Source organism: Brachyistius frenatus, unplaced genomic scaffold, assembly GCF_029030835.1.
Source record: "Brachyistius frenatus isolate BFR_SWC_R1_liver_20210118 unplaced genomic scaffold, ASM2903083v1 Contig_23, whole genome shotgun sequence".
Lineage (NCBI taxonomy): Eukaryota > Metazoa > Chordata > Actinopteri > Embiotocidae > Brachyistius > Brachyistius frenatus.
Window position 1 is genome coordinate 539,153 of NW_027210622.1, and position 26,316 is coordinate 565,468.

General features: G+C 39.0%; 2 protein-coding genes across 2 annotated transcripts; both read right to left on the minus strand.

The window, feature by feature from the left end:
* Positions 1-3,565: 3,565 nt before the first annotated feature.
* mcoln1a (mucolipin TRP cation channel 1a) lies at positions 3,566-21,627 on the minus strand. Its single transcript, XM_069697180.1, has 14 exons — positions 21,468-21,627; positions 12,913-13,145; positions 12,585-12,752; positions 11,603-11,759; positions 9,966-10,047; positions 9,522-9,618; positions 8,932-9,031; positions 8,539-8,645; positions 8,075-8,224; positions 7,830-7,931; positions 7,597-7,719; positions 6,783-6,989; positions 6,434-6,564; positions 3,566-5,456 (listed from the first exon to the last, which is right to left on the minus strand). The coding sequence occupies exons 1-14, from the start codon at positions 21,496-21,498 to the stop codon at positions 5,420-5,422; spliced, it is 1,725 nt and encodes a 574-aa protein (XP_069553281.1). The 5' UTR covers positions 21,499-21,627; the 3' UTR covers positions 3,566-5,419.
* A 1,679-nt stretch (positions 21,628-23,306) lies between these two features.
* trappc5 (trafficking protein particle complex subunit 5) lies at positions 23,307-25,980 on the minus strand. The gene is made up of 2 exons (XM_069697181.1): positions 25,496-25,980; positions 23,307-24,505 (listed from the first exon to the last, which is right to left on the minus strand). The coding sequence occupies exons 1-2, from the start codon at positions 25,799-25,801 to the stop codon at positions 24,209-24,211; spliced, it is 603 nt and encodes a 200-aa protein (XP_069553282.1). The 5' UTR covers positions 25,802-25,980; the 3' UTR covers positions 23,307-24,208.
* Positions 25,981-26,316: the final 336 nt, after the last annotated feature.

Consider the following 26,316-nt stretch of genomic DNA (forward strand, 5'->3'; position numbering starts at 1 on the left):
GGCTGCTCTCTCTCTCTCTCTCTCTCTCCTTCATGAAGGGTGGACGGAGGGCGGGGGAGTGACCGAAGAGTCCAGCTGCAGACTGAAGGCGAAGCGTGGTGCTCATAAAAGAAAATGCAGATTAAATCTCATGAGCGACCCAATCAAAGGCGCGAGACCGGTGGTTATGCAAAGCAGGAGTGACGTCAAATTCAAACACGCTCCATCTCTCGCGGGGCGCGGGAGATTCCAAACGGGCGAAAGAGATGATTAAAAAAAAAAAAAAAAACTGTTGTAGATGTTATGCAGATTTGTTTTTATTTTAGCGAGACATGTTTTTATTTATTCTAAAATGATACAGGGAAACAGTAGAATAACAAAATTGAATTATTGTTAAAAAAAAAAAAAGTTATTGTAAGTTCCTTAAGAATAAGAAAAATATTATCAAGCCCAATTGTCAAAGAGGAAGTCAGTTCAAAGTTGTTGAAGGGATACTCCGGAAATTCAGTATTGTGGCAACAGAGACGTTTTCAGAACAAGTATTCAGATCTTTTATTTAAGTAAAAGTAGGCTACCAATACAACAATTTAACAATACTCCATACTCCATGCATTAAAAATCTGCTAATACTTATTGTAGCTGCTGCAGGTGGAGCTAGTTTGAACGATATCAAGTTATATATATATCGGGAGAGCAGATAGGTCTGAAGGGTCGTCAGATGATCACTGGGAGAGTAAAGAAGAAAAAAGGTTCTGATCCAAACGATACGTTTTCAGTTTTTTTTCTTATATTTTTGATGAAATATTGAATCTCTAAAACATTTATTGAAATTAAACCACGTAACAAATTTAGAGGGAAAATCACTGTTTGGTTAACATTTCATTAACATCTAAAATGTGGCCCCAACTATACACTGATTTTTGTAAGATAGAGACTAAGGAGTTTGGAAACCCCTTAGTTGTTCTTTGACAATGTGTTGTAATTCACAAGATAATATTTGAGTAAAGTAGAAGTACTTCCAAACTGTACTTTATTACACAAGTTACTCGAGTAAATTTACATTGTTACTTTCCAGCACGGGGGCAGAGATACTTTGTTAGTATGGCTTACAGTCAAAAAAACATGCGATTATGTTAGTCCAGTAACCAACTAGTTAATGTCAAAGTCTTTAAAACTCCTGCCTCTAGTTTGTAACACATACAGTGCCTGAGCTGAGATAACCCTGCTCCGTTTTAAATTCTCTATCCAGAAGTCAGGAAAACAAGATGAAGTAGTCTTTGGCACAGGCATGACACAGTTAGTTAGATTAGTTAGATTCAACAACAAAGGCCATCTTAACTGTGAATAAAGTCTCGTCTTATTGAGAGCAGTGGTCTTATGCACAATGTGCTTCTGCCTTTTTTTTTTTTACCATAAAAGTATGGTTTTATAGTTTAATTCTTGATGTTTTAACTTGCATGTTGTCCTTCTCAATCAGTATGTAACTATGTATGAGTTTAATCACCAGCCCTTGAGTTGTTTCACATGGAAATCAGGACTGTTCTAATCTGTGGCAGTTTTTACAATTCAAGGTCATCAAACAGGAGTTTCCCAAGATTGGGGAATCTATCCATGACAATTTCAGAAGCTCTAACTCCAATAGGGCAGTGATACTCCACACACTCTTAGCCCCATTTTCCTCCACCCACATTTTGAATGCATAAAGGGGTTCCTGAATCCTACATACCCTAAGAAAGTTGATAAGATTTACATTGTTCATTTCCTGTCCTCAGAGTTTAGTGCAGTGTCCACTTCCCGATGGTACAAGCCCACAATAGCTGAGATGAATGCTTTTTTCTTGTGGAATGTTATTTCTTTGAGCTGCAGCTGTAGGCTCCACAACAGAAAACAGTGAAAAGGGAGAGGCACACAAAGACTACAGCAACTCCCAGAGAAAGAGGAAGAGTGAATGGGTTAAGACATCTGACATCGACTGTTGTTTTCTCTAATAAAACCCAGAGTTGAGAAGAAAGAACGGCCCCAGCAAAGATAAATCTAAGTGAAGGGAGGAATGAAGGCTTACCAGAAATCATCAGCCACACGGACTTATCACTGCACACGTTCTCAATGCGCCTCAATGAAGAGAGAGTGAGTCATGTGTCTCAGCCGTAGACTGTATATAAGCTCGGCCTCTCCATCCCTGCTCTTCACAGGGCGCTGGCAGCTGTTTCATCAGCAGCCTGTCAGCCTTTCCAGTCGGCAAAAGGGGCCCTGTTCTAGAGCAAGGGGGAAAACCCAAAACTGTCTTCAACCCCATTGTTAGTAGGCAGTCGCAACACAAAAATTAAAAAAAAACCTGTATCATCCAGAAGCTGTTTTAGATGATAATTATTTTTTTTTATTGATATAAATCTAAACTCCTAAAACCAAAGTCTTGTCACAGGCAGCTGGCTCTTGGCCATGGATCCACCAGAAGTATGTCAGTAAACCATTTTAGGCCCCTCCTTGTATTTGACCAAACTAGACACTAATGCCATCCATCATTATATCACAGAGCTGAAAAAGCTACTAAATCCCCACACATCCGGCCCATCCATTTCAGATTGCTTCATAATGTTGTTGCACAAGGGTGTGGCTCCCCACTGGGCTCCAGTAAAAAAAAAATCCTTAACAGAATTAGGATAGACTGATAACTTGTAAGGCTTTTATTCATAGACGGGCTTGTTTTAAATCAGTTTCTGACTGTGGTCCGGTCATCCATCTGCTCAAACACCTCATAGTAAAGACAGCTGCATACACTCTACAAGCCCACACAGATGCACCAAACAAAAACTCAGGTGCCCGCAGGGAAAGGAGATGCTTGCTGCTGCAGGCCTGTATTTTTGATCGGAGGCGCTTTGGCCATGAAGTTGACCACATTTCAGTTCAAACTGGCATCAACAAAGGACCACCCCTGACATTAGCACACAGACAGTACAACTGATAAGACCATTAGTAGCTCATTGAAGAAGCTCTTTCCTTCTGAGCTTCCATCCTGCATCACAGGCTGAGTGAAGGACTCGTGCATATAGACACACATCATGAGACAAACAGTGAATATGACAGTTTCTCCTCCAGGAGTATGAATGAAACATGTTAATGAGATGCATTAAACGATAAACCTCTCCTTCTGTCTGTCTCACACACTCCTACTGGAGGCACCGTCAGAGCAGTACATAATGTATGATGATATTAGGTTAAGTGGGTTGAAGGCAAAGATGTGCTACATCAGCTGCCAAGCCTCGCTTTGGAAGCTCAGCAGTCAGGAAAGGAGCTCATCATATCGGGCGGTTCAGAAAGAGAACATCCAGAATTGTAATTTACTGTCTGTGGAAGCTCTCAGATGCAGCGTCTCAACAGAAATAGGCAGGGTTTCATAACAGTTGTTCTTAAATCCCCAATGTGCCCTTTTCACCTGTGAACAACAAATAAACTTCCAGTGCTTTGGTGCAGTGTTGCATGAATCAGTGTCCAGACACATGAACTACTTGCTCCCCCTGTTGAAATTTCAGTGGAACTTCAACACTCATCAGGTTACTGGAGATGAAACAAGGCCACAATACAATAATACAAGTACTAAGTTTTAATATCAAAAGCACCCAGGAAACTACTATCAGTAGTTTGGCAACATGTTTGACACAGAGCAGATGACATCATAACAACTCACAATTATGTCTCAACTATGGTTCAATTGCACATAACAATAAAAACATGACACCATAAAACATCAAACCAGAAGAAAGGTACATCTTGATAATACAAGATAATATATACATGCCATCTAAATCCATAAATATTTTTAGCTCAAATGAGACAATCATACAGCGTATGAGACAACCGAAACATTACTATAATCTTACACTTCATCAACCCATTCCTGTTTGGACCAGACATCATTTCTGCTTTTGAAGCCCCACTGTGAGACTCCTTTAACTAGTGTGCGTTTTGTGCAGTACAAAGAAAAACAAAAGGTATTATTATTATTATTATTCAAGCTTCTTCCAAAAGATCAAGTCACTGCGCAACATTTTAGACATCCTTATGAAGACAAGAAACACAATAAAAAAAAAAAAAAAAGCATTGAGTCACTATGACAACATTATTACAGAGCAGTTTCCTGTGTCGATAATCTGTTTTGCTATCTACCAAAAAGTCCAGCTCCATTCGACAAAGCAAGTCAAGCCTTTTTTTTCCCTCTTGTAGCAAGTCAGATGCAATTTGTTAATGGCCATCAGTGATGTCTGTAAATGGAGAGTGGGGACAACATTTTTATCTTCTAATGGATAAAGTCTTAGTTTCTTGATAATACTTTGGCATCATTAAAGAAACATGCACATGGGTCTGCAGAACAGCTTTGTCTTGCAGTAGCTAACCACAGGCAAAGCTGAGTGCTTCATTAGTGAGCGAGTGCCTCCCATTATATGGATCATTATACTGAGATAAATGCAACATATCACATCACACACTTCACTACAGCAACAAAGTGCAGCAATTCAAACTAAGCTAGGATCCACGTTTGAAGGCAACATGATGCTGATGTAGTCGAGCCGCGGCTAAAGACGACATTTGGAACTTTATCCTGTGTGTGCAGCTTCCAGAGAAAACAAGTCGATTCCACTTCTGAAATCTCATTGTGTGTCTGTTTGTGGTCCTGTTTTCTGATGTGTTTATTGAAAACCATCTCCTTGATTGTCTAAAAACAACAACAACAAAAACAAAAACACTACTACGAGTGTTATTTTTATCTCCTTCTGTTCAAATGTCCCAGAATATTTTCTAGTGTCAAAGACCAAGCAGTTTTATTAGTAATAAAAAGGCATTTAGAGTGCAAGAGACATCATATGATGTAAAATCAATGAATAGGGTGTAAGAAAATATTGTTGAATACGATTCATTTTAAAAGCCCCGTTATCAAGGGGTTAACTGTAGTAAAATACTATAAAAGGAAAACAAAAACAATAAAAGCAGTGAGCACCTACTATGCAATACTGCAGTCATCATGGCCTTTGTGGTCACTTGGTCTCTTAACAACTGGTCCTCTTGTTGGTTTAGCACTGTGCATTAAAAAAATACTGGATTTTGTTTTAAATAGAAACTAGAAACAAGAGAAATGCCTGCCAATTAGTCGTCCATGATGTTCTGAAGCCCAGTTTATATGGAAGAAAGGTCCAGCCCTTTATCAGCCCACAGTTTCTTCTCCATAACATCAAGGAAAAACAAGAGGCCCAATAAGAAGATGGCTGCTACATATTCCTTATACAGAGCGCTGGTCCAGTCGATGGCGACTCCCCCTTCTGAGCAGTGCTGAGGTTTGACCCAGATACCGTTTGTTTATACAGAGACACTGGGCCTCAATAATGCAGTGTATGCCATTTGCCAGCAGGAGAGGCAAGTGAGGCCTCTGAGGTCATCCAGGTCAACTTCAGTTCACCAGCAGGGCATCTTCATATGTCGTTGTTCTGAAGGAAATCAAAGGAAGCTGGCTCATTCAATGATTTTCTACAATTGTGATATCTCCCATACTCCTATTTAAAGTGTCTTAATGGTGCTATTTACAGAAATATATCTTTAAAGATATTTACAGAAGAAAATTATTAAAAAAATAAAATAAATAAAAGTATTAACAGAGACATGCTGCATGATGTTGGTCTAACTCACTCTACCTCAAAATACTTACAGACCTTGCTTTTATAAAAAAAAACTGACATCAGAGATGCAGACAGGAAATTTTGTGAAATGCAACAAAAGTCCTCTGCTGTAAAGAAGCCGGGGACGTTACAGTCATTATGGTTACTGGATGATCCATATGTCCAATTATACCTGGTTTTATGCTTTGACTATAGTTGAATTTCTAAATGTTTGATTTAATAGTTTTTTTCTAACACAAAAAACATTTGTGCTCAAGTTAGAAACAAGCCTGTGTTTCTAAGCTGTTTTTTATTAAGTGTTTGTTACTTGATGTAACCATGTAGCTCACATCACATCTTTTATTGTGTTTCTATTACTGTTACTGACTGTTTTTAATTGACCCAGCTGATGAGTTGGTTATTGACTGTTAAATGGTTCCTCTGCTGGCCACAATGAGCATTTAAAAAAAATAATTATATTAGGTCCCCCTCTGTCTCGTCTCTCTGTCCTCAGTGGCAGCAGCCGACTAAATTGTGACCAATCTAACTTGCTGTTTTTGTTATTTCTTTACAGTATGTTTAAGGTGTTTGTAGCTTTGTTCCTATTAGTTTTGGTCTTTGATTAAGGTGTATGCAAAGGTTCGACAGTCGACTGATTGACCGGCCCATCATTCCCTTTGCGACTGTTATTTTTTTTGTTTTCAACATTCATTTTAGAGTCACGTGTATTTAAAGAAAGATACTGGCTATGCCTTAATTCTGGGGATTATGTTATTGACCTTTCTGTGGGTCATAAAAGAAACACTCACCGGTCACAGCAGCAGAAGGAGCAGCAAAGCGACGTCTCCAGACCCCTGAACTTCCCAGAACTCGGTGCATCTGTACACTCTGCTATGAAGGCATGCAGGTCTGTGATGTGAAAAGATTCTTGGGTTTGGTGCTGTGGAAATCAATGAAAATATATCACTGTTATTTATATCTTCTATTTTTCACTTTGGATTCTAAAGTGTAATAACAGGGTTTTTTACTGTGGTCCTTGCCGCAGAAAACATTTTGCAAATGTTTTCACAGACTAATTCTCCTCATTGTGAGGAATGTGAACTAATCTCGATGTGTAAAGTTGGTGGAGGGGCCTTTTTAAGTGCAGTAATTTCCCACCTTGATGGTCTCGTAAGCTCCTGTGATGAGAGCGATGAACAGAGACAGCACCATGTAGATGAAGAGGGAGATGAAGGAGTACAGATAAACTTGGCTGAACACCCACACCAGAGTACTGCTCTCCTGCATCTCTGAGAACGTCACGAACATGTCGTCGCCGTTAATGAGGGAGAACAGACACTCCGACACCATGGACAGAGAGCGGAACTGTAAAGGAAAGAAATGGAGGTGAGCTGAAAGAGGTTACACTGTAAGTAAAGCTTTAACTCACAGGAGGCAGGGTCTTCCAGGTGTCGTCTGTGGCACCTCGGGTATTTAAAATGGGGAAAATCTTCTCTGCTGAAACCTGGTTTTGTATTTAAGCTGCCTGGACTGGATTTTAAAACTGCACAGATTATATTAGAGCCTAAAATAATTTACAACCTGAATGTATTCGAATGAAATATCTGCATGTTCAAGAAACAAAAGGTGAGGATTGTTGAGAAAATAAAAATCACTGTATAGCGCTGAACTGAAAAAGTGCAGCTCACTTTGTGAATAAATTTTTTTTTTCAATGATTTAATGAGCAAAGAAAAAAAATATCAGCAGAATGGCATTTAAATGGCTAAAATCAGACAAATCATCTTCAGTGTGTTCTGTAAATCTTACAAAGACTGATACATTTTCCATTTTCAATTTAAATGCAAATGTAAAGGTTTAAAAACAAGTCATGTTAAAACGGGTGAAAGGAAAAAAAAAAAGAAAGTCAAAACAGAAACACAATTAACAGTAAATGATCCAATTTATGTCTAAGAGATTCCCAGTCTTATTCACCTTGACATGGTACGGTCCCAGGACGATCCAGCCACAGAAGCAGTAACCCAGATAGATGACGGCCACGCAGCAGCAGAAGCGAATCACATTGGGGAAAGCTGCTCGAAGTGTGACGATCAGGATCTACAGAATGGGACACGAGGTAAACCAAATTAATTTTATGTATTATTATTTAAGAGGACCTTTTTGTTACCCAGCAGCGAGAAGTATTATCAGAAGTATGTGTGACTTACATTGTACTTCTGGAAGAACGTGAGGTAGCGAATGACTCCCACCCAAACCAAGAGGGTGGAGGTCCCTAAGAGGATGCCACAGAGGTCATAGGAGGACATTTCCTGTCGGGAGAAAAGATACAAGCTTGACAACAAACACATAGCATGATTTCTCCGTTCTAAAGATTTTAAATGAGGGTATTGAGAACATTTAGTGTATGTTAAACATTGTGTACCAACAATAAAAACTACAGCTGATATTAGACCTTGCACTCAATGCCGATTTTGATGATACTGCCAGTGATGGTGAGGATGTCACTGATGATGAGGAGAATAAACCAGCCGTTAATAAACTCAAGCCGATCTGCCCAGCACACTTTACGATGCAGAGTCTCCCGGAAGAAGTGCACAAACTCCTGAAGAATGAAGACAGAATGAGGAATGAGCCAAACTTGAAAAATGAGGGGTAAATGCAGTAAAAGCTTTATCAACTGTAAATTAAACACACACAATCATTTTAAAAATCACAATATCCTCAGTCTGATAACTATTACTGTGAAACAAGGCATTATTATACCAGCTTTCAGACTTTTTAGTCACCGTTTCCCTTGATTGTAAATCTGCATTCTTAACAAAGCATGATTTTGCGTGAACTGATGACTGTACTGCTGTAAGCCAAAGCTCTCATTCTGTTGTATATTTCACTTTGATTGTAACACACTTTCCTCACCTGTTGCAGCATGACGCCTCGCAGTATGGAGCGACTACACAGCAGCAGTGACAGCATGCACACCAGAGCCACAGCGACATCAAACGTTACACGTGTGTAGTTCTCAGCTGGAGGTTGAAAAGTTTAAAAACAAACACAGCTGTAAGTGTTTTTCAATTCATTATGGCTGCAGCATGCCTTTACTGCTAAGTCCTGGTGTATAAATAACATCACGTATTGATATTTCCTGTCTGTTCAGTAATTCTAAGTGCAAGCAACTTTTAACATTGATTTCCGCATGTTCTTTAACGTTAACATGTTTTGCCTCCACGCCACCGCTGCAGTGTTTCTGTGAGATGTTTTCTGTTGCTCTCTTGTCTTTTCTGCCAACCGTCCAGTAATCTGGTGTCTCACCGTGTCCAGAGACGCTCGGGTCTTTACAGTCCTTTATTGATGCCTGGTTTTGTAACCAGATCTTCACCCTGCCACTGTGAGCCTTGTTGTCCAGAACTATCTAAGAGAGAAAAGACCAACACACAATTCATATCCTCTGAATCTGCCCCTTAATAAGAATAGTATTTCAGAGAATGAAAATGTGGGATGAAATGGAATGCAGGCTGAAGTGTGAGAGTTTGACTTGTTCAAGATGTTGGATATATGAATGTAATTTTGATCTGTGCTATGTTTCATGTTCCCTTAGGAAAGTCACTCTTTCTGATTAATGAGTATCCTTCAACAAGGATCAGCAGGATCAGTGTTGAGAGTAAGATCTCTGAAGATGAGACTGACTGTGTTGGAAGTACCAAAACGTCTAAACTAAATGTATATAAATGTAGTAATTTACCATCTAAGAATAACTAATATAATGACTTGACCAACAGAAAAGTCATATTGACTCCCATTATGATAAATGAAACACAAATACACATAAAAACAAGGCTGTCTCTGACCAACCTGTTGTCCACTACCTGTGGATCAAGCATGACACTCAGTGTTTCACTCACTGTTATGTAAAAAGTGTAGCAGTCTGGGATCTCATTGTTGATGATCGTCTGGATATTGATTGCCTTCAGCTGGAACTCTATGGTAACATTGATCAGCCTTGAAAAAAAAGAAAAACAAACAGATAGAAAGAAACAAATACAAAAGCAAGGTTGTTACCATAGTGACCAAAAATGACCAGAAACACACACACCAGAAGCAGTAAGCAATGCATGTGTGTGTGTGTGGTTTTTGTCAGTGTTCTTGAATACCTGCTTTGTGTGTGTGTGTGTGTGTGTGTGTGTGTGTGTGTGTGTGTGTGTGTGTGTGTGTGTGTGTGTGTGTGTGTGTGTGTGTGTGCAGCAGAGATAAGTGACTTGTTGAATATCTTCATCAGATACTGCATTAGATAATCAAAGGAGGCCAAACGAGGAGAAGCTGCAGCCATGTGAAAAATGAAGCCTTACTTGTGGTACTTGAGCGTAAAGTTCTTGTAGCTTCTGTCGAGCAGACTCGGGGGGGCCGACAGCGGGTTCACGCCTACACAATCTGGAGATAGTGAAGAATCAATAGTCATGTTGAGAAAATAAGGACATGCAATCTTTAAAAAAAAAAAAAAAAAAGGTAAAAAGGTTTTTTTTTGTAAAATCAAGAATGAAGTCTTGTCAGAATTATTAGTGTTTCACAAACATTACATGTGATATGAGGTGAAAAAAGATTTTTAAATTGTGTTTTTTCCTCTGTTGATCTTACTTCCTCTTTAACACAAAAACACATTGATATGAGGAAGTAGGAAACTCTCAGAGCATGCAACATCTCTGACTGGGATGATGTGTATAACATAAGGTTACAGGTACAAATATGCCGGTGATGAAGAGTAATAGCCACCCATGTAGCATTTTTACACCCTATCTTACATTTCATAAATGGTTTATAACAGACTATAATGTAGTTATAAGCGGATATAAAGACATTTTAAGTGTTTATGATGTGACCATCCCTCCCCTTCTGTGAATATCTGTTCTCTCTCTTCATGTGGGGCAGGAGATCATTTGCTTTGCTTGGTCTTTTTCTTTTCCCCTGTGTCTGGTAGTGTTCTTCCCTTTTCAGGTTCATCCTGCTTTCTTGGTTCCTCCCATTCGATTGAAGGATTGGGCTCACCTGAATGGGAGGATATATGAGCCTGTTTGCCTCTTCTGTGGTCTCCCTCTCTGGGAGCCTGCTGACTACTGCGTCCCTGTTTGGGTCATGTTGTCACTTTAGTTCCACTTTGGAGTTTTTAAAATAAATTACTGTGTTTTAAAGTTGCAAACAGGGTGTCTGTCATCTTTTTCTTTGGCTGTGTGAAGTTGATTGTTCCAAAAATGTGATTAGTTCTGCATGTTATGAGGTAAAATATATATAGCATATTATTTTTTCTCTTTAATATCTCAGTAATAAGTGATATAAAAGCATCAAAAGACTCTGGGAATGTAACCGTTTATTGCTAGTTAGTTATTTTAATTAAAAATATGTTTAAACAATTTGTAGCACATTAGTTGAGAACAGACTCACTCTAAAAGTTGTAAGAGGATTTTCAGATATTCCTCCTACTCAGACGTTTCTTTCTGAAGTTACAGAAGTGCTCAAGCTGACCTCTGACCTCTAACATTTATGCAAGCTATGCACAAAGAACCCTTATAGAAAATTCTTGCCTCATTAGGTCACCCTCTGTACTAACCACCCATTTTTCTTATTTTTGTATTACTGTAAAAAAAGAAGCAGGAACTTGTGTTGTTCAGTGCCTTTGACAAAGTTATCAGCTGAACCATGTAAGATACAAGGGCCCAAATGCTATTTTAAATGACGTGACAAATAACCTACATTCAATTCTAGAAAGAAATAATTGACATACAACAATTGTACATGACACCTTTTCCGTGTTGCTCACATGTGCTGCAGCCGGCACAATTAAATATAATCTTTTTTTTCACAGTTTGTCACACTGAGAACAAGTTCACACATTAGCAGCACACAGAGCTGAGGACAACTCCAGGCGCTGTTAGCATTGTCAAATCCCAGGCCATCACGGTCTCTCTCGCACTGTGCAGTGTCACTCACGTACCTGTAATGACTCGTGGGTCTATACTGAAGGTGTCGTTGGCTGGGTCGATGCTTCCCTTCTTGTAGTACTGCTGGCAGAGGGAGAGCGCGCTGCCATTCACACCAACATCGTACACGTAAGCGTAGCGCCCCACTGTGGTCTCTGGTAAGGCCAGATACTGTGGAGGAAATGTGTGCGTGTCCCTTTATGAATTGAGTTAAACACAGATTAATGCATTGTGCATTTAACACACAACTTCATAGTCTGGTGAAGACCTGACTTTTCCTTCGGTGCCAACATCATGTCAACAAATTACAGTGACATTAATGTCCCCTGAACGTGTCTTTTAGTCTTGTTGATACTACAAACCATTCGGCTGTGACATTTAAATAGATGTGGCAGAACAGGAGCAGAAGAGCGCTGTATTTCTGACCTCCTGTAACTGTTAATAATCAAAATTGATCTATATGGAATAAAAAGGCAGAGTTATGTGGAATTAAATAAATACAAGTTTTGGTCGTTACTGTCATAAGAACACCGACAGCAATCAACTAGCAGCAGAAATTCTGTAGAAATCAAAATATAAGTTCCACCCCCATCAACTTTTCTTTTTTACACACAAATGCAACACATTCAAAATCACCCTGAGACCAATTTTGGGGTTTCGACACACAAGTTGAAAACCACTGCCATAAACCATTAGGTTTAGACTTAACAAAGCTCATTTTTGATCCCATGTTATAATTGTGAGGTCCAATTAGGCCTATAAGATTGAAGATGAAGAGATTGAAGACATGTTAATCATGTAATTTATTTCCTTAAATTTTTTAACAAGCATAATAAAGAGTGAAAGAATTTTAGACAATTCCTCACTGCACGTGTGCAATCTGAATATGACTTTGCTTAACCTCTCCAAACAGCTGAATGCGAATTAGAAACTGGAAGATTGTTTTGATAAGTGAGTTCAGATTTTTAAGTAGCTTCTCCACTGAAGAGAGCTCACCTGCTCCACAGCATAGAAGATGTGGTCGTTCACGTCCTGCTGTGTGTAAACATCAAAGGAGTCATCTGTGGACTCGTCGTAGTCTTTGAGGAAGAGGTGCTTGAAGGTCATAGTGTTCTCCTCCTTGAAGGTCACCACCACCTGGTTACTGAGGCCAAACAGCACTAACTGCAGCAAAGAGTGTAAGAAAAAACAAAGTGTTACAGGTCAAAGAGAAAGGTGAGAAAAGAGTGAGAGATATGTCAGGATGAGGAGGAGTGAGGATAAAGAAAAACCCTGAGGTGTTAACGTTGTAGTCAAAACAGTATTGAGATGTAAGATGACGCACCTGAGCTGTGACAATAATGATCTTGAGCAGCTGCAGGATCAGTTTAAAGGGCTTGCGGCCCTTGGCATGATATTTATCGCAAGGGCTCATGAAGAAATATTTCAGCTTTCTGCGAATAGCCTCCTCTTCCTGATCAGCCCTGACCCAGTGACCTGCTGTTGTCGTGGGAAACCTGTGGTTGTTGTAGTTGTTGTCATGGCTGTTACGCTGTTGGTCATACTCGCCACTGCCATCTGTGGAGCTGTAACGCATCGCTGAGGGAAACAGTCCTCGATCTGAGGGACAGGAAAAAAATAAGAAGGTTCATTTTCCCAGCGTTATTTTTGCTCTAAGTTTTCTGTGAACTTAATATCAGTAAAAATGATAAACAGCTCTTGACTAATCTTTTACCAGACAAATACAACTGATGAACAGACCGAGAGTCTATCCGAGTGACCCACAGTCTCCCTGAAGTTCAGGTTAACTGAGTCCTGTTCGTCAATACTGGAGCGCGGTTAATAAACTCACCCGGGCTAATCAACTGCCCAATATTAGCTGTATCGGTGAATAATATGATGTCAGATGAGAGAAATTGTAGGTTTTGGTCAACAAAATAATGTAATGAGGTAGTTCTGACTGTCTTCATTCACACAATATTATCAAGACAAAACCACAAAAAACTTCTAAATTTGCTTCACTGCCCTCCCTCATCATCACAACTGACATTGCCTGGACTGTTTAACACCTCATTAAAACGGGTATTTGATAAATAAGGCAGACCCACCCGGGCTCAGAGTTAGTTCTGCTTTCAGGGTTTCGTCCAGGAAATTATAGCTGTTGTTGTGTGAAATGGTTTCTGTGCCTCGATGCCAATGTTACATTTTATTAACATTTCAGTTAAGAGTGGTCATAATAGTCTGTTCTGTTGGCCCAGAATAAAAATATCAACAACAATTATTTTAAGTGAACTACTGGACAGACTGTAATGAAATCTAACTTATAGGAGTTTTTGTTATTGATTTATTAAAAATCTCATTGAGTAAGCATTTTAAATCTTGTCAAAGATTTAAAATCAAAGCATTTGGTCACAAAGACTGTGATATTTTATTTTGTCCAGCCCCAACCTCAGATGTACTGTGTGCTTTATTTTTTACCTTTTGTTACTTAAGACATGTTAACATGGCGAACTAAGATGCTAAACATCCGAGTTAAGCTTCAATACTTGTGAATAAAACCTTTAATGATGATTAATAAAATGTTCAGGGTCATAAAGTGTTCTTGCAAACCACAGAGAAGAGCAACAGGACAAGAGTCCAGTGCTGTCCCACAGCTGTGACTACAACAACTGGTTGTGAAGGAAAGCGCGACCATCACGTGATGCTTTTCCTAAAGTCCAGGCATTTCCTGCAAAACGTGACTCAATCTTCCTCTGACTGATTCAGACCAACAGCTTCCTGTCTGCACCATGTGTGCCTGAGCCTGAACTTTCACCTCAGTTTGACACCTCCTCTTTGTCTGCAGCTTTAAGTCTCTCTGTCCCCTCTGGCACTGAAACTGAACCCTGCAACACCTGCGATTTAACCCTTTCAAGTCCAAAGCTACAGGGACTCATGGAAATAAATGACGCCAAGGGTTGTCCCCTAAAGTGACACTATCGGTTTCTTATGGTTGTCGTTAAGAGTGTTAATAAATTCTAAAAACAACGCTAAACTTATATTATTAAATTCAGAGAGGAGTAATACTTTCTTATTTCTTTCTTCCTCTTTAAATATAGAAAAGAATCAGAAAGTTCCAGATGAAACTACGAGTCTTCGGTGTAGAAATGTATTTCAACCAGTGACAGTAAATGGCTAGTTACTGCTGATATCTATACACTGCAGCAGACGAAGTGAGACAGATTCCTGGGATGGTTCAGAGCTGAGAAATTGGAGAAGTCTTGCCCGACTGGGTTTGAAAATTTAAGATCAGAAACTGTGGAGAGCACATATGAGGTTACAGAGTTAACTCATCATAGTTTCTAGGCATGAGAGCTAAAAGCTGAGATATTTCCTACAAATAAATAATGAGTATGATGACAATATCTTTGAAAGTGATATTAAGAGGTTTTGATACATTAAGGCCAATTCGTGAAGGATCTTTGTGTCGCAAATTCCATCATCTGACCAAGTCCACTGGGTGCGTGTGGACCCCACTGCGGATATTTGCTTTCATCCCAAAATTTGTGATCATGTAAGCAATACACTGCTCCGACTGCGCATGCACCACATGAACAAAAAGGAAAATCTGAGCGAGGAGAATCGCTGTTCCACACTTTCCTAATTCGTCATTAAAAGAGTTTGGACATTGGTGAGACCAGGACTGACTGGAGAGAGGACAAGTGATGGGATCCCAGAGAAAGGCTGATTCACCATCAAAACATCGGACACCCGGGTAAGACAACTTCTTTTGTTGTTGTTTTGATCTAAAGAGTAAGGTCAGGGACCTACTAAAGAGTCTGAGTAGACTATATAAACTAAAGAGTCTGAGTAGACTAGGTAAACTAAAAGTCGCGCGCGCAAAAATAGGTCAGGGACCTACAGATAACCAAGTCAGGGACTTCGGAAATAGGTCAGGGACCGACAGGGAACTATAAGAAAATTTAAATAAATAAATAAATAATTAGATACTGTGAGTGTCCTACAGAGTAAAGGAGGGCCGAAACCTAACGGTACACTGTATAAAGACCAGTTGCTTGGGTGAACTCCATACAAACTGGTTGGCTCACAGATAGCAAAAATGGGGTCATGCTGTAATAAGATTGAAGAGATACCTCTGGAGGGAGACGTAAAATGCATGCACTCAAAAGGTGCGGATAACATAAAATATTTGGAAAAAAATGGGAAAAGAAACACAGATTCAAGGGAAAACTAACAGCGACAACATGTAGAGAGTTGACAGAAGATAGAGAGCAAGTATGGGGGAAATTAAAAAAAAGAACAAAAAGAAGGTTTAAAAGAAGCAAGGGCATGGCTGACAGAGGCAGAGAACAGGAGAAAGGGGTTGGAAAGGGAGAAGGAGAGAAAAAAAGAAGGAAAAAGAGAATGCAGAAAATAAAAATGAGAGGGAAGGGAAATAAAGCACAACAAAAAGACGATGATTTATGGAGATGACAGGAAGGCAAGCTGATACTCCCAAAAACGTTTGTATAGATATGAGGCCCTTTTGAGCCGTGGGATAAACCATGTCTCAACAGGAGGGATGGTATCTATAATAAACCAAGCATTTACAACATATGGCTTTACAAACTACTCAAACATTTTAAAATCTGATGGTTTAAACATTCAAAGTTTTGTGACAAATTACAAAAATACTTTTTTTTTTCAAAAAGTCTGACTTAAACAGACAGTAGCAAAATTCTCTTTTCAGAAACATTGTCATACATTTTTGGGATTGCTGACTGTACATACATACAACCTCAAACCTGTATCCATCTCTGAAAGTGTTGTGAAGCCTCACGGCATGAGTCAGTGTTTTATGGTCTAGAAAAGTGCCTTGTCATGGTGTGTAATCAATATATAGGTGCGGAGTGCTGAACGGGTCCGAATACACCTCAGCCATTGCAGAAGGATGAGACCTTTGCCTGAACCACATAACACGGACATACCTGATTAAGTAAGCCAGCATTCCCCTGTGGTGAAGTTGGGTTACAAAGGGAGGTGATATCAATAGGGGTACTTGTTTCAAACCAGTGAAGAAACTAACAACACTCACGCGGTTTAGTTTCTGGTGAGTTTATTTTTTAGTATATCTGTGAATGGACAGTACAGCTAAAATGGCTCCAGACAGCATCACATGGCATCCATTCAGGAGGATAGGACCCTGCGGCCTTAGAGCGACCCTTTGTTTGATGACTGAACCACCACCCCCTTGTGCAACAACAATTGTGTGATTAATATGATTTTCCTCATGATGATTCTTCTGGTTTTTGTTTTTTTCCTTTTTATGTACATGTTATGTACCTCACTCGGTACTATCTACAAAATCAGATATACAGAGGAAATGGGGATGACTGTCAACTGTTTGTCACACTGTATAAAAGCTGCCCCAAGGAGGAGATCTGGGAGCAATGCTGGACACCTCTCTTTGAGGGTGCATGTATTTGCTCCTTCTTGCAAGAATAAATGTCCGATATGTTTGATTTTGAACCAAGCCTCAGAGTAATTTTTCTAACAACTTTCCACTGGCTATACTGAACAAAATGTTGTGATGGTTTTACTGATTTATAACAGTCAGAGGTATTTGAGTTTTTCAGTTGAAATTACACAAGCATGATATAAAATGGTTCAATGCTCTGGTGTCTATTTACTTATTGTCTAATCTGATTTGGTTGAGTTTTATAATTACTGACTCATATGGGACTGTATGCATGAGGTTTATTCTCAGGCCACAGGCACAGATGAGGTGATTAAAACATGAATATATGATTTAATTTCTTAAATCCTAAAATGACACAAACAATCCATGTCAAGATTCATAGAATACAACAGTTTAAATATTTTCTTCTTGATAAAATCTTAATAAAAATCCTGTGACTGAAGGGGACGATGAGAGCACTGCAGATCCTAATGTAACAGTCCAGTCTTTATACTAATAATTACTTTGTGCAAACAATGCATGCTTTGGACAGAGCACTGCTATGGATTTATGTTAAAAAGATTACACATTGAAATCTAGGATTAGAGAAAACCAAAAAGTTAAAGAGACACAGAAAGATGGAGAGACTGCCAATCTAACCTGATAAGTGTAAGCCAGAGAGTGTGACTGAACTGGACAACAGAGCGCACGCTTTAAGGTTAGAAACAAGGCTGGTCAGTGTGTCAGGTCTGTACAGCTACAACATTTCAAAGGAAATCCACAAAGCAGGCTAATCATACTTAATACTTGTCATATGTTCTTGGTTTGCTTGAGCTCGCTGCTTTAAAGAAAAAAAACTAAGAATGAGGTCCCTCATTTTGTTCACTCTCTCATTATAGAGTATATGCTTAATGTTGTCAGACTGGAATAGGACATTTATTGAAGTTATTACTCAAAATTAGCATGGGAAAGACCACAGACTGCTGAATCAGGATGAACCTGAACTCAAAAGACACAGTAAGTCAGCAGAACAGATCACCAGCTTAGCAGAGTGGTCCCATGGAAATGAGAAGTGAAATGGGAGCAAAAAAACACTACCAGTATTCAATATTAGTCAGCACTAATAAACAGGATGAAGAGTCAGCAGATTAACATCACACAGAGAATTGTGTCACGAGAGTAACAAACTCCGAATTTAGGTCACACTTTATTCTGCCGTTTTGTAATTTGCAGGTTTTCCAATATTTTATGTTGTAAGGTTGTGGCTACTTGAACAAAAAGGACAACATATGTGTTGCACAACTTCAGACAGATAGAAATAAGCAAATCCGACAATCATAAACTAATAAATAAAAACATTATAAAAACAAATTAAAGACAGAAATTAAAAGACATTTTGATGATAATACCATACACAACACCCAAATTACAAATTGGGCCTAATCTTGAAATTCCACTGAGAATAAATAGTTTTTTTTATAAAGATTTAAACTGGTAGTGAAGTTAAGGACCTAATCTGGAAGAGTAATTTAGCAAAATTGTTTATATTGGCAATTGAGTTTAAGTCTTAACTTATCTTACTTCAGGAAATCAACTGTTTTCAGAATCACCACATGTGGTTCCCTGCAGTTAACCAAAGCCATATTCAAAGCGATCACTTCCTGTATTAACCAACACCTGCTGTTAACCTGCGGGATTCTCCAACTCCTAAAGTTAAAAAACAAACAGCCATCTGAAAACTTTGCTTCGTCACAATTAGCAAAGATTAACAGCATTCTTATTAACGCCACTACAAATGAGGCCGACGTCGTGTTGCTGGTTTTAATGGCGGGGGTTGCGTGCCTCGGTGCAGAGGAATGAAAAGTAGCTGAAAGAATGTGACCACTTAACGGTTCATGCAGACAATAGGTGCAAGACTCTGTCATATCTTTGATCAGACGAGTGTGTCAATCGTCACGACAGATTGCAGTCAGAGAAACAATAATGGGCGCTGGCCACTGATCGTGCCACCACGTTTGACACTATGACACCAAGTCGCTCAAGCTGAACAAATCCATGAAAATATCCGGCTCCACTGGTTCACCGTCGCCTGTGGAGCGCCCGCAGACACACTAATGTAGGCACTTGTCTGTCAATCAAAACACTTACTGTAACTGGAAATCTGCCAACGAATCTAATCGGTGCTTAGATCTTGTCTGGACGTCCACAGCAAAAGGCCACACACAGGTTGAGAGTCCAAAACGTCTACTTATACCAAAGTTCAAGGAAGCATCGGGAGCAAAAAAAAAGAAGCTAACTGATAACCATGTTTGGAATTATTTGCAGGTAAAATGGGATATTTTGTACAGCCTAACAGCTGTATGCTTCCGTAAACCAGTCAAAATTAATTTGACATGACTTTGAGCTTTGTTGTTCTTCTGCTCGATATCTATTTCATTAGTGTGTAAATTCATTGAAACAAACACAAAAACAGAGTTAAATTCCGTGTATTACATGCTTAGCCAATAAAGTTCATTCTGACATAACAAAAAGTTGTAGCCATGATAGCACAGAAGATCTTTACAATCAGCACAGTTTCAAGGTGGACACCCAAGATGAGCGTCACCAATTCAGTATCTGACCAAATGTGAAATATAGTCACAATCTTGCCTTCTGTTTCTGAGTTGTGCGTATGAATAATAGACAGAAAAGTATCTGTGTAGAACATGATGATGCTGCAGTGGTGTTGTCCTTTGACATGTTGGAAATAAAATGTCATGCTTTCAAAATGTCATCCTACGAGACAATTGTGTGAAATTTTGTCATAATTGCTGTTTGAATTCTGGCCAATTTTTTTTTTTTTTTGTGACAGTAACCTTTAAATACCAAAAAGTAATAGTTTTATCCATAAGGCTAAGTGAATGTTTGCGCCAAATTAGAAGAAATTCCTTAAAGGTGTTTCTGAGATATCCCGGTCACAAGAATGGGATAGACAGAGGAAGTGAAAACATAATGCCATGGTATTCATACAGCAAATTTCTTTTAGCCCAAGTCTACACAGTGGATTTCTTAAGTGTTTTCTGACACGTCTTACCTTCTTAAAAGCTTAAGCTAACAATAAGTTACTTCAGTTACTTACTCACTTACTTGTCAAACTACTTCTCGCGAGGTTAAAAAACTTTGAGAGTCAATTCAAAAATCCTGCACCGCACTGAAAGAAAATACATACAGCGATTGTATGCATAAAAGAGTTTGGACATTTGATTCAGTAGATGTGCTAAATGGGGGCTGGTGGTGATGATGCAGCATCTGACTCTTCATGGGAAAGAGTCGATACGACAGTCTCCTTCTGACAAAGTGATCACACAACCACTGCGACCCCTGAGACTTAAGGGACGGTTTCCACAATCAGTACTATCGTGAAGTCGCCTGATTTAGATGCTACTAATCTCGTACTTATAGTCAGAAATACGTGCAGATGAAGGTAAACCTCCTAAACTCACCAAAAGTGCTACAATTAAGAATTATTTAAAATTTTTATTGACCTGTTCATTATTTTCAAGATTAATCAACCATTCACTTCATCTATAAATGTGAGAAAACAGAGACCAATGCCAAATACACGTTCAAAATATCCAAAAGAAATATCATCAAATGTTTTGTTTGATCCAACCAACAGACCAAAATCCAAAGGTAATCAATGAATTATATAATAGATCATAAATAAAAGTAATTAATAAAATAGATAAAAGCAACACATCATCACATTTAAGAAGCCAGAAACAATGAATCTTTTCACTTTGAAGACTCAAACAACTAATTGATAAACCTATAACTGATATATTGTCTGCTAATCATTAGAGCTGTAATGTATTTCTCTTCTGCTCTACTTCACATTAAACAAACATTTCAAAAAGAAAATGTTTGTTGAATGGAAATCAACAAACATTTTTGCATTTTTACTTTTGTAAAATGACTGAATCTCTATAGGCGCACAATCCGTTTTGATAAGCAGCATTTTTACAAGAAGAATAACTAAATGTTCATCTCTACCTGGCATTTACCAGTTTCTGCTGCTGTGCTCGGCCGAGATCATTTAAAGGCTTTAATGCCCTTTCTGTTGTGTTTTTTTCTGCTTGTACAGTACACATCCATCCACATTGTGCTGCCAGACAGTCATTATTAACACATGAAAATCCAACTTTGTCAATAAGGATTAAAGTAAATAGTCATCCGAGCATTAATGCAGTGTTGAAAAATCTGTTAGGGAAAAACACATTTGAAGTTACTGTCCGACCTGATGACCGGGCAGAAATACAGGACCGGCTGAGACACCAGAAGAAAGCCAAACAACTATTTTAAATTGAGCAAAAAAACAACAACAACAAGACAGCGTATTAAGAAGCAAAACAACCAGAACTTGTATAAGGTCAAAGGAGTGGTGGAAAGCAGCGAAGGTGAATTAGATGTTGGCACTACGTTACCAGAGGAGTCCTGCGGTCCTGTCGCAGCCATTGGGCTTAAAAACACAATAAACAGGTGAAGGATACGGCTAAAACTAATAGCGTGCAGTTATTTAACTGTGGCTGGTGCTGTTGCTGCTGTCACGGCGAAATGCATCCGGGCACCTCCGCTGTTACTGCTGTTGTTTGCGCAAACTCCCTTCCGCCCTATCGGCTCACGTGACTGACACATGTGACCACATGACTCGGAGGCGCTCTGTGTGTAAAGTGTCAGGAGGTTCACAGCAGGACACTGATTGGCTTTTTTTTTTTTTTTTCAACTATGACAGAGACATGACTCGAAGGTTTTTATTATTATTATTATTTATTGTTATAAGTGATATATTTTTATATCCGAGAGTGTCTGTTTGTCACATTTATGTCTATTTACTGTATTTGATGAAACAAACCCAAAGCAAAAACAGAAATATTTTGTTTGCTTCTTTCTTTCCTCAAGATTTTGCATACCTTGGTCATATCAATGAGGACTAACAACAAAACATTTTAACGCGACATTCTCCAAAAATGATCCCAAAGTTACATTAATACATTGATGTAAGACCCAATGGACATCTCACATGCAATATGGATCCGGATATTGTACCAGGATAAAAATAAACACATTGTCATGTATAAACTTATGCAGACAAGTCTTGCTCTTATTCATCAAACTGAAAAGTTTTGGATTTAAGAGGACTAATGTGATCACGTGATTGTGCACATGTGAAAACGTATTTTGCCAATGGGAAACGTGGATTTGGAAAATGTTCATGGTGTAATGTGTGAAGCCCATGTAGATTCCCATGTGAAAACTTTCCCACATATTTTCCCCATGTTATCATATGTTGCAACATGCGGTAATACATGTGATGTGTATGTATTTTGTACAATTGATTAACAGTCTCCATCATCAGCTTGATACATTTTTTTACCTCTCTTTAAGGCAGATGTTTGAGGGTCTCCTTGCGTGTACTGCCTGTTTCAAATCCCCCATAACAATTCAATGAAAATCAAATCTGTAGCAATCACTGGCGATAGCCACAGAAAGGTTTTAGGGTTGTCCGTCAGTCTGTCTGTCCCATCGTCGTGAACATGATATCTCAAGACCATCTAATATTGCACAAATATTTTCTTGGTCAATGAATGCAAAGTGATGTTGGGGGGTTAAAGGTCAAGGTCACTATAACCTCACATCTGTCCAATTCTTATAAAAGCGAAACCTAAAAAACGCCTTGAGGGAATTTCAATTTTCTTTTTAGCACAAACATCCACTCAGTCAAATATGAACTGATTAGATGTTGGCAGGGGTCAAAGGTCACTGAGACCTCACAAAACAGAAAATTATGAGACCATAGACCTACGTATATATAAATATTTGAATGGGACATTTTTGGGGACTGTGCTCTATAATTTAAGCAAGTGTATTTCTGTCATTACCTTTGAGTTGGTTGTAGAAATCTCTCCATATTATGGTGATTTACATTATATTAACAGCATTTTTGGACAACCATAGCAGGTGTTTTGTTTATCTTGAAGTCTTGAGTGTCTGTGCAGTATTTCAACAGTGCATAATAAATTCTCTTGGAAATGTCTTTAGCATCAGTCTATTTATCGCCACATTTCAGCTACTCGGAAACAGAAGCACAATGACAAGTCTTATTCTTCTCTCAGACAACGACTCCCCTTCACTCCTTGATTTCCCAACCTTTAACTATCCAGTTGTGGCATCCTGCTGTGTAAGGTCAAACATCTGTGTTTCCTAAAACATAAATTGCAATGCTATTATTCTCAGGGCTAAAAAAAACCAAAAACAAAAACATGTTTATCCAAAAAGCAGTCCCTTATCCATTTATGTACATTTGATCACAAGTACAGGTATAAACATTTATTTAACATTAACACACATGCAAACCATAATGCTCACATCGCAGGCTTATCATGTTACACAAGTAAAGTTGCCCCACCTTTATACATCTCTGTTAAGACTCTTACAGTGATGTGGTGATCCCAAACAAGTATGGACAGCTGTGTTCCCATCAGGCCCGCAGATGTAGCCGCACATTTCATCTGACTAATATGGTGATCTGGTGATCTGGAGATACGGAGCATTTTCCATCAGTTGTTTGGCTTGGAAAATGTTTACAGCACAAACTTTACCAAATGTTTAAACTACGTAGACATTTTGGTGCAATCTTTACATTCAGTTTTTTCCTGGCAAGTCTCAGTTTCCACTGAAAAAAAGTGGAATCAACAAATAAATATGTCTAGGTAACAGTTACATTCAACACAGTAAACTCTTCTTCAGAGGTGAAATAATTTGTCAACTTGTTGAGTGACAAAAACTTTAAAAAAAAAAAAAAAAAAAGGCTTGTTCCTGCCTTATTAAATGTAAAAATGTACTAATTTTTGTTTTGTTTGATGGTAAATGGATACTCAAATTAAATCAAATTTGAATTCTGACGCATCAACTCCAGCCCTTGGAAATTGTAAGGGAAATGTTCTGCTACTTTTATAGACCAAATTAATAATTTAGTTAATCATCATTCATCAGTCAGTTACAATTATCTGCAGATTTATAGCAAATCCTTCTCTTCTTCTCATCACAATTGGTTTTCTCTTGAATTAGCGAATTTACAATCCAGCAGTCATACAGAAATGTCAGCTGACACATAACATCCCACCTCCACCACACACACCCTGCCAGCCTCTCATCCATCTGTCCACTATCTGCCTTCCAGCGTCTTGTCTCTTGCGATCACCAACTCATCGAACTTGATCATGAGGGTGGTGCCTTTGTGCCAGTGGACCGTGACCTTGGCGGGGAAGCCACTGTGGGCGAGGATGGCCTCTACGATGCCTCCGGTGAAGGCTGCACAATTCAAGGTGCTGTTCTCCTTGGGAATAGAGATGTAGGTGTTGACGAGGGACTCCTTCTCGATGATGTAGTACGTCTTGTCGTCGTCGTTGGCCTGCTCCAGCTTGTCTGCCTCCTTACCAAATAACGCCCCCCACACTGATACCTGTGACGGTTGGGATTACACTAACAGTAATTAACTTTGAAAGTGGTACACTATTATTTTATAGTCCATTTTTATATTCCCTGCAGCCAAAGGCAAAGATTTTAACTGGTATTCAATACAATGATGACAGAAGTACACATAAAACATATTGGTGAAGCGGTTTATGTGTCCACATCCATCTGATTATATTTCAGTTTTCATTCTTCTGTATCGCACACCATCAACTGTTCTAATTAATGCGAGTATTTGCTGATGGTGATGATGACTACTCATAATTCTGGAGGACGCCTGCTGTATTTCCTACAATTTCCTGACTTCTTCTGTCACATCTTCTGACAACCTGATTTATGAGCCTTTTTCAAAGCCAGTGTTGATGGAAGTCTTTTGATTAATTACTTAAGTAAATACCACAGTAAAACACTGTAAAAATACTTCTTTATAAAGAAATATCCTGCATTTACAATTGGCATTATGAGCAAAATCAATGTTTTCCCTAAGTTTGGAAAAGACTCACTGGTGTATCTATTTGTTGTGGATTTTGAGGACATTCCCCTGGAAATTGTTAATTTCTTTTAATCAAAAGTACGTATTTTTCCCCCATTAATATTAGAACACCTGTGTACATTTTCTAAAATTAGACAAATCTTAAGCAGATAAATAACACAACACTCAAAAAGTCAGAACTTGCTAAAGAAGGTCAAGACAACAGCTGCACCCCACTCTCAAACTCTGAAAATGTAATTAACAATATAGAAATGACTCTTTATGCAGAAGAGCCCTTTCCACATCAACTTTTTACTTTGCACCAACATGTAAGCATTTTAATGTTATATTCTAAACATTCTACACATCTTATAAAGCAACTGTTAATTAGTTATCGAGTCACAGATGATTGGTTTTCAAAACAGCTGCTCTACTCTATATCACATCACAATAACCCCACTGCAGTCTCCACACACACACACACACACACACTCGGTGGGTGTGTACCTTAATGAACAGCAGTATGTTCAGCAATTTGGTTTCTCTCTTGCCGTTCTTCTCCCTCAGCACCAGCACGTCCAGCAGGCTGGCCCCTACCTGCTGCCCCAGCGCCGCCAGGCGAGCCTGCAGCTCGGACACCGAGTACACGCGGCTCTGGCAGTACTGCACCACCTCCGAGAACAGCAGGGCGAAGGCGCTCACGCTCACCTCGGTTTTAGAGCGGCTCAGGGGCCGCTCCAAAACAGCCGACTTGCCTCTGGTGAAGCGAGTCTCCATTGTTGTTTGGTGCACACAGCTGTGAAGAGGAGACATTAGAGAGACGTAAAACACGAGCTGCTGTACGTCAGGCCAAGCTGGCAATGCTAACCAGGGACAAAACCGCAGCAGGCATGCGCGGAACAGCAAAATAACATCTGCAAAGATGCCACCATGCACGGATGACAGAAATATACTTCAAATGAGGTTCCACAAAAACACACTCTTCAATTAGCACTCATTTGATCACTTACTACACCTGTTTTGTTGTCGTTCTGTTGCTTCCGGGTTGGAAACGTCACTGGGTCGCACGACACCACTGATCGATTTTTTTTTTGGGGCCAAAATTTGTATTATTTTTTTTTAAAGGCAGAAATGATCTCCAATACATTTTGTTGATGACACATACCTTCAGGGATTTAACTTTGTGGGTTCATAAAATCTTAATAACACATTCGTATTTATACAACCCCGTTTCCGAAAAAGTTTGTTAAATGTAAATCTGTAAACTTTTTTGGTTTGATTTTTTAACTTGATTGAGTTAAAGTCTTACACTTTGGTGCCAACTATCA